Source organism: Mus musculus, chromosome 7 (assembly GCF_000001635.26).
Source record: "Mus musculus strain C57BL/6J chromosome 7, GRCm38.p6 C57BL/6J".
In the NCBI taxonomy this organism is placed as follows: domain Eukaryota; kingdom Metazoa; phylum Chordata; class Mammalia; order Rodentia; family Muridae; genus Mus; species Mus musculus.
Genome location: NC_000073.6, coordinates 104,993,456 through 105,003,177, shown reverse-complemented (window position 1 = coordinate 105,003,177; position 9,722 = coordinate 104,993,456). Strand labels below are relative to the sequence as shown.

Here is a 9,722-nt window from a genome sequence, read left to right as displayed (position 1 = left end):
GTGTGTCTGTGTGATATAGTCAATAACAGCTGAAAATAAGAAACCAGTTTTTGACAGCATTATTATGTTGTCTTTGCTTAGATGGGATTATGGAAGTGCCTATTGTTTTTATTTTTACTTTATCACTGTTGAGATGTCACTGTAGGTCCAATAGATGACATCTACTGTAATTGCTTTTTTCTCCTCATATGCAAACCAGGCTCAGGTTCAAGAGAGATAGTTCATTTGTGGAGTACTTGCCTTACAAGATTGAAGACTTGAGTTAGAGGACCATAGCCTATGTAAAAAAGCAGGGTTGGAGATACTTTCATGTAATCACACTGTTGTGGGGGCATCAAACAGACAGGGTCCTAAAAATCTCGGCTACTTGGTGAGCTCTAGTCCAGCGAGAGACTCTATTATTCTCTCTTCTTTTAATAAAAAGGCTTACAAATATCTTCACACACATACAAATACACACTACAGAAGACATACAGACACTATGACCACGTACATCACAGTATTATCTGAACTTGTATTTTTTAAAATATTCTAACTACCTTCCAAGATAATTTAGGTGGAATTCTTAGAAATTCTACTGGTTCTAATAAAAGGATATCTATCAACTTGAGAGTGAAGACAGCATGGGAGGTGTTTGAACAAGGGTAACTGGGGCAAGGAAAGAAAGGAGGGGGTGATGTAATTTTATTTCATTGAAAACATATTTTTAAAAGAAAGGTTACTGGTTCACTTAATATCTGAAGCTTTAGAGATATTTATTTGCATATTTATAAGTTATTAGTATAATCTAAATAAGACTTGGTTTCATGGGGAAAGAAACACAAACATGAAGCATAACTGAATAAATGCATGGCTTTTAGATTCCAGGTAAGCTGGAGTCCTTAGGGGTTGACTTAATCATGAGCAAGAAGATGTATTGCTTTAAAAATGGCCCAATCATGAGAGAATATAACAGACTTAGATAACAAGATAGGGAATTCACACTGGCTCAGATATTCTTGGGGGATGAGTTGGAACAGAGTAATTAGAAATGAAGAAGTTAAAAATTATAGAATTATGCAAGTTGGGGAACTAAAGGGAGAAATTCTGCAGTCTCAAGGGGTCCCTTGCCAGTGTACTTTTTATGTCCATAGGACTGTGTGAGAATTACACATTGTCTTTGTGATCAGATACCACAAAGACCTAGGAGAGTGACACTTCTTGGTCACAGAGGAAGATTTTAAACTCCAGTATAAACTTGAGCCTTAGTTTGACACCATGGAGTAGTTATGACTGCAGATTCTGTGAACAGCACTTCTGTCTGAAGTTGGTGAATTTGGTATCAACTTGGCTGCAATGTGAATTTGGTCACATAATTAAGTCTTGAAGTAAGATCTATTGATTTAATTCTTACATTATTTGTATATAATTCAAATATTAATTTGGAGGAGATAAAATGTTTATGGGCTTATTTCTAGCTGGTAGAATTTCAATAGAATCTGCTCAGCTTATTGTTTTCTTTATTTGATTTTTTAACAGTAATTGTAACTAATTTTATATGATGCAAGTCTTTAAAAAAAACTCTAGCTAAGCACAATGTTGCCTTTGCTGCAGTGTTGTTGCATTTCTCCTCAACCTCTCTCTCCTTTTTTTTTTTTTTTGTTTCCTTTCCTGTCTCTCTACCTCTGTCTTTGTAACTGTTCTTTTTTCTTGGTTTTCTGTCTTTTAGAACAGTATTACTGAAATGTATCATGTTACTGGTGATTTGAAAATTATTTAACACTGGAATTGGTATTCTTAATGTTTTTCCAAATTATAACTTTTTTCTTTAACTCTTTGTAACTCATGTTCAAGAACAAAAGTAATTCAATCCTGCCCAATCCCAAACACTTATAGGCAATGTCTGAAAGGCACTCACTGTATTTCCTGTTCTGGTTTGTATCTATGTGTGTGTGTTGGTCCTTGTATCACATTCTTCCAGTTATTCTGCTATTCCAGCATAGTAGCCAGGCAGTAGTGGCACATAGCTTTAATCCAGCACATGTGAGGCAGAGGCAGGGAAATCTCTAATTTCAAGTTCAAAGCAAGATCCAGGATGGCCAGGGCTGTTACATAGACAGGCCCTGAAACCTCCAAAAGACTCCAAAAATGAAAAGAAACAAATAAAATCAAATTATAGCAAGTAAATAAGACTACAGAAATTTAAATTATGAGTTTTTATTTTTTAAAAATCATTGCATCTACTCTTCCCACAAATACAGCAATTAACATGACACTAATCCGTTTTTGGTCTAAAGTCTACTATGTCTATACCAGATAATGAAAATTGTACTTTTAAAATTGTTTTTGTTAAAGTGTTGGGTCCTTGCTCATACTGGGTAAAATCTCTACCACTTAAATGCAATACAACCCCTATTCCTCAAAGATGTATTTATAGCTACACTTCTATTGATTTTTGCAAGAGTTGGGTAGGAAAATCTTTCCTGCATTGACATAATAGCTTTGAGTATCCAAATATGAGATTTCCCTTAGACAGTCACAGTCTGAGAACCCAGTGGTTGTGCTAATTTATGTCTGCTCATTTATTTTCATGGAGGAACAACTCTGGTTTTAGAGAAAACATTTTCCCCGAACACTGGAGAATACATGAAAAAACGACTCAATGTTGGTTTTTTTTGTCTTTTTTGTTTTATTACTCATATTTCTGAAATGTAATTTTTAGAACCTCTGTGTCATGTATATGTAATGCATTTGCATGATTTTCTTCTTCTGTCTCCCATTTCTAACCCATCCAGAGACCCTAGTTCTGCCTCAGTTCACAGCACTTTTCTTTAAATACTATAGAAACATGTATATGTTAGACATTATTATGTAAAATAAATATACACATACAAGCTTCTAAGTCTTTGTGTTGCCTTTATGTTCTTATTTTAACACAGTCCCATGTTTTTGCCATTAATTTTAAGTATGAATGAAGCTCTTTCAAGAAGAAGTTTTCAACAGGTGACATGCCAAATGAGGCTGCCTGCAGCAATTCTTTCCCATTTCTTTTCTGAGTCTGTTTCTCTCCTAACCGATGCCTCCTGAATTTTCTAGCAACCATGATTCCCTATTGATAGGTTTTGCAAGGTTCATACCTCATTTCTTTTCTCCTTGTATAATCTTGTTGATTTTGACATCGTAATGTGGAGAAAAGAATCATGTATGTTAAAAATAAGTCAATATTATAAAAAATGACTTATCTCAGATTTTAGAAAATGCAGCAAGTCACATTTTCAATGGTTTTCAAATGGCTTTTCAAGTTGATACAGCTTTCATAATAGTATAACTGACCTGATTCTTTGTGAAGATGAACTATGTATAAAGACCCTCAGTTAATTTTGGCTGTCTGATTCTGATTGTAATGGTCAGCTGCTTCTTAAACTTTATTTAGCTTACTTTCAACAATCTCTCCGTGTTACATCATACTTGCTGACAGCCCCAGTGTCACAAGGACTTCTGATAAGACTCATCTCTTCATATACCTACCAAGTTCTCTCATGAGAATTAATTTACTTTCTTGTTCCTACATTCCCAAACAGCAGATAGATAACATGATTCTGTCCATACCTATATGATATAAGGAATTTAATCAAGAATTGAAATTAAGAAATTACTACATATTTAATCTTTAGTCAACAAATGTATTTTGGGTGTCAGCTACATTCCAGATGTGATAATGGAGATAGTGGTCAATAAATCCACCCTTTTCCAATTCTGCATGAAGCAAAATTAGATGGAGATTCTGAACTGATTGAGTAGTCACAAAGAACATCCTGTAGCAGAATCAGAGAATTCTGTGGCAAGCATTAAATACAAATGCTCTGAGATCAGAAAACGGCTTTTGAGAATGAATTGCACAGGACAGGTAAAGGACAGAGAGGAGGCTCATACTGGTTCCTCCTTCTGTTCCTCATACAGATCCTTCTAACAGTGAAATTTCTCTATTTAGAGATTTTAATTTTCTGTTTCCTCTCACCAATCATGCTTCTTGTTCTTCTGAATTTTCATTTTGATTTCCTGTGATCTTAAGTTTCTACATGTTGTACAGCATCCTGTTTTCCTTGGCTCATAGAAATGTGTTCTGTTTTTTTATTATTAATACTATTTTAGCTAATTCAAGGGTCGACTGTTCGTAGATTATTTTCAGCAAGCCTCTCACCTTTGGTCCTTATTTAAAAATGTGACATCGTTATCAAGTCCTGGAGAATAGGATTGGAGGGAATATACCTCAGGTGAATTTAAACTGACTACAATTGTAAGAGACATCAGAAGTAATACAAACCATTTCAGGAATAAATTGGGAGAAATCAAGCAGTGCTTATTATAATGAGAGATGCAGCCCAAGAAACAAATGAAGAATAAAGCACTTGAACTATAATATAGCATAATCCATGGTGCTTGGTGAGGAGGGGTTGGGAGAACTTTGAGAAGGAGCCAGAAACTATCAAGATGTCATAAAACAGCTTCATGTTGATGGTAGAGGTATTCCTTTGGCCCATATGTGAGGGAATTTCATTAATTCAGGAACTATACTGCTTCTTGCCTTCCTTTTGAGTAGCAAATTTTTTAATTCTCATGGTAGTGATGATGATGACGACAATAGCAATATCATTTACTCTTTCCCTCGTGGGAACCAATAATATGGATTATTTTGAAAAGAAGTAAGCACATAACATAGACTTGAGGAATAGAAGACATAAATGAAAGTCCAAGGGTTAGTGCTTAAAGGCTGAATTAGTCTCTCAAAAAGTAATAACTTCATATCCAAGTTCAATAATGTTGCATTGAATATTTAGAAACCATGGCCTCATAAGTTATAATCCTGGTTTCAAAGATCAAAATAATGATCTTTACCCATTGGTGACAATATAAAAATCAACACAAATATAGAAAAAGCAAAAGGGTTATTATAGTTTTTAAAAACGTAAGAATTTCACATATGCATATATAATCTGTTTTCTTCTTCTTTGGTAAGTGTTGGGAAATAATCAGATCTATGGATATAAAGATAAGAATATTACAATGTTCATTTAGTATTAGGTTCTTCTATAGGGGTATGACTTGACCGGTCATGGATTTTAGACCCATTTAATGGCACCAGGCATGAATTCTGTTTTGTGGAGTTGGCCTTATTATTACTAAAATTCTCTCTCTCTTGTGTGTGTGCGTACATGCATGTGAATTCAGTTTTCATGGAGACTAGAGGTTTGGGCACATTCCCCTGAAGCTGGAGTATTAGGTTATAGTAAGCTGCCTTATATGAGTGGTGGAAAACTAACGTGGGTCCTCTGGAAGTTCACTATGCATTCTTAATCACCAAGCCATTTCTTCAGCTTCTGGAACAGGCTTTAAATCAAATGAAAAAATGTTTGGTTATTACCATGCTATTGCACTAGTGGGTTTATCTTGCCAGGCCAATTGTTACTAGATGTCAAAGATGCTTGCTTATTTTTTTCTCTTGTAGTGTACATAGGATCTACGAGTATTTTGAAAATTATTCAGGAGGGATGGAGCTTCCAGGTCAGTACTGGCTTGGTTATTTTATGTTATATAATTCCAATGGGTGATGTTTTCAGCAGTAGTATCTTATCATGATGTTCTATAGGGTACCCAAAAATACTGGCAGTAGCCTGTAGACAACCATTCAAAAAAGAGGTAACCCATACATGGCACTGGGTCTTTAGTTGATAGCCTATGTTGTTTGGTTAGCATTGTCCCTGCTTATAGTTATTTACAGGCAAGTTAAGGAGCAGGGAAGATTTCCATTGATTATATGTGAAAGTAGGCCATGGCATATGTTTTTTTACTCACATTTCTAGTTATATAAGTGCCATTTGAAGGATATTTTGGAAAGCTACAATATTATCTGTGGTCTGATCTTGTAATCATTTATCAGTTGGATAATACCTCCCCACAATTCATAAATATATATTTCAAAATGTTGAAGCCTATACAGAAGCCTGTGTGACCTGGTTAGGTTCATATCCACACAAGACTTGGTCTACATGAAGAAAAAACTTCATTTAGGTTATATGGAACAGAGTTTAAATATTCATCTATTTCTTAAGAAATATTCACATTCATATTCCATTTACATGAGTGAAAAGAAAGAGAGAAAATATGAAGTACACTCAGTGAGAAGGAACACTAATGACCTCCATTCTGTTCTTGTTCATTATTAGTGCTGATAAAGTGTTGTCAAGTCCTGTGTAGATTCCTTCAAATGAATATACCCATCAGAGACTCCTGACAACATGTCACCAGGCAACAGCTCATGGATTCATCCTTCTTCCTTCCTGCTCTTGGGAATCCCAGGACTGGAAGAGTTGCAGTTCTGGCTTGGTTTGCCATTTGGAACAGTCTATCTTATTGCTGTCCTAGGGAATGTCATCATTCTCTTTGTAATCTATCTAGAGCACAGCCTTCACCAACCTATGTTCTACTTACTGGCCATACTGGCTGTTACTGACTTGGGTCTGTCTACAGCAACTGTTCCCAGAGCACTCGGTATATTCTGGTTTGGCTTCCATAAGATTGCCTTTAGGGACTGTGTAGCTCAAATGTTTTTCATACATCTGTTTACAGGCATCGAAACATTCATGCTTGTAGCTATGGCCTTTGATCGCTACATTGCCATCTGTAACCCTCTCCGATATAACACTATCCTCACCAACAGAACAATCTGCATTATTGTTGGAGTTGGACTATTTAAAAATTTCATTTTGGTTTTTCCACTTATATTTCTCATTCTAAGGCTTTCATTCTGTGGACACAATATCATACCACACACATACTGTGAGCACATGGGCATTGCTCGACTGGCATGTGTCAGCATCAAGGTTAATGTATTATTTGGATTAATACTCATATCTATGATACTTCTGGATGTTGTTTTGATTGCTCTGTCCTATGCGAAAATTCTTCATGCTGTATTTAAACTCCCATCCTGGGAAGCCAGACTCAAAGCTCTTAATACCTGTGGTTCCCATGTGTGTGTGATCTTGGCTTTCTTCACTCCAGCCTTTTTCTCCTTCTTGACTCATCGATTTGGACACAATATTCCACGATATATCCACATCCTCCTTGCTAACTTATATGTGATCATTCCCCCTGCTCTTAACCCTCTTATTTATGGGGTGAGAACCAAACAGATTCGAGATCGTGTGGTGATATTTTTTTGCAAGGAAGTTTGACAGTGAGCTTATGACTTGTATTCTTCTAGTTTTTTCTTTTTATTAAGAAAAGAACTTATGTATAAATAAGCTTAAATAGAATAAACACATTACAGAATATTATGCTAAACACACAATGTTTCCGTATTCATGGGCAGTAAATAAGCTATGTATTTTAGCAAATATTTGTTCCAATTCTGAATAAAATATTATTGATTGATAAACAAGACTTTTATAAAGAATCCACTGATTATTGAGGAGGGGTGTAATGATTTCACTGTTTATCATGGTTGCACTGGGGGTTGAGAAAGCACTGTTTAAGATGTGGGTTCCAGGAGTATGGATCAATGAAATCAATCATAATTCCAGTTTCTTTTATGATGAAATTGGCTCCCATCATTATGTAATGATGGGAAAAAGATTGAAAAAAATCAATATCACTTCATAATCTCTTCTCACTTTTGAAGATCCAACTGCAGCAATTACATAGTGTCAAGCATGAGAGAACCTTCACTTTGAATCCAAGCAAGAAGAAATTCTCCCAGATGACAAAAAAATACAATGGAGAAATAAGTGTATAGAACTAAAGTACAAAGAGGTAAAACGAGGAAAGAAAACTTGTAGTTATGCCATCAGGAAGCCTCTCGTGCACAGAATGAATTTCATCTTTATATTGAACAGTAGGGTGAAGGGGGTCCCTGCAATTACTCAGCCATAGGGCTCAAGCTGCTCTTGGAGGCAGGACTTGGCAAGTTTTGAGTGTGCTTACCCCATGCTGACTTGGGGCAGGTGTTAGGCCATGGGAAGCAGAGGGACACTGCCCTGGGGGGTGGGGGGTGGAGCACAGTCTGAGGTCCCAGGGATGGCCAGAGCTGGCTCAGGAATCCTGGGGCCTGTGGGGAGGCTGGGACCATCTGTTTCTCAGGCTCCTGGGCACCCAGGCACCACTGGATGCTGCAGAAGAGCTGAGAGTGGAGTGGGGAACCCCTGAAAATCCAGAGAAAAGGTTGAGAGCTCAGGCTGAATTCCACAGGGAGAGAGAGAGTTCTTGGCTTATTAGGCAGGTAGCTTGGCTTGGTGGAAGCCATTGCTGGGAACACTGAGAGGCCTTCTGCAGGATGTTAGATGGCCAGCTCTTTAGGCAAAAGCCTGCTCCATTGCTCCCCACTGGAGAACCCAATGAAAAGAGGCAGTACATGGTTTTAAGACATTTATTGTCATGGAGTAAAGTAGAGGAATAAAACCATACCCCACTTTGTCAGGGAGGTCATGAGGTTAAATACCTTTTGCAGGGAGGAATGTTTAGAAAGGGGAGTTCATTGGCTAAGCCTCTAGGCCTTTAGGTACCTCATTAAAATGGACATCTGTCTTGAGGCTACGTGACCTGTGATCGCATCCTCTACCTGTGGAGACTTGGGGCATTGGCCTTATGTGACTGAAGGACACAAATCTATGGAGGGCTTTGGCCTCTTGTCAGGAGCCTACTTGACCCTGCTGTATCTCAGGGTCACTGGGGTTTCCAGCCTGTGCTCGACAAGGAACCAGGCTGATTTTCACAGTCCTATAATGAACCGACAAAATTCTACAAAGATATCTTTGTCTCAAGGGCAAAAAGTTTAACAAAATCTTTTAATTTTACTTGCTACACAGCACCAGGTCTTCCAGAATGTGTGTGTGTGTGTGTGTGTGTGTGTGTGTGTGCGCGCGCGCGCGTGCGTGCGCGCGCTCGCGCACATGCGTGTGCACACACCAATTAGACGAAGCACCTATAGACAAGAGTTTAGAGCTCATTCCAAGTATGTCTCTATAACATGCATTCTAGAAATGCACAGTAATCAGAGGACTGGTCAGGGATCCACTAAGCCTTGGTGAGAGAAAACTGAGCAAACACTTAACTCATCCTCCGTCCTTCATGGTTCCTATTCTGATAGTGACCACTTAAAAGTATTAAAATTTTTCTTTTCACAATATGATAAGAAAATGAAATCTGCAAATTCAATACTATAATTAGATGCTTGTAACTCATATCAGACAATGTATTTGAAATTTCAACTTTACAAAACATTTTTATACATGAACAATAAAAAGACAATCATGCAACATTTGAAACATTAGCCAAGTTTCAAATAGATATTTTATAAAGATATTAGTGACAAAAAAATACACATGAAAACTCATCAGGAAATACAAATTAGTTTATAATGAAATGACATTGCACACCTAAAGGAGATTTTCATGGTCTTATAGCTCTGTAACATATCTTGAAATGTAAAATGTCAATCACACCAGCATTTGTGTGTGTGTTCATTGCTTTTTTGGCTATCAAGGGCTTTTGTCTTTCCATAAGAGTTTTAGAATGCTTTGGTTTCTGTTTTTTGAAGAATGTCATGGGAATTCTGAGTGAGATTTCACTAAATCTATAAATTACATTTACTTGGATTGGAACAGGACTGTGCCAAGTCCAGCCTCAGCTTGGAGAGGGGTCTTGAGGAAAGGGTGCTCAGGAGAATCAAAAATAACAACTCCAGT

At 37.0% G+C, this 9,722-nt stretch overlaps 1 protein-coding gene across 1 annotated transcript; it reads left to right on the top strand.

Moving 5' to 3' along the window:
- The first annotated feature begins 6,275 nt into the window (after positions 1 to 6,275).
- Positions 6,276 to 7,214, top strand: Olfr672 (olfactory receptor 672). The gene has a single exon (NM_146760.1). The coding sequence runs from the start codon at positions 6,276 to 6,278 to the stop codon at positions 7,212 to 7,214; it is 939 nt and encodes a 312-aa protein (NP_666971.1).
- Positions 7,215 to 9,722: the final 2,508 nt, after the last annotated feature.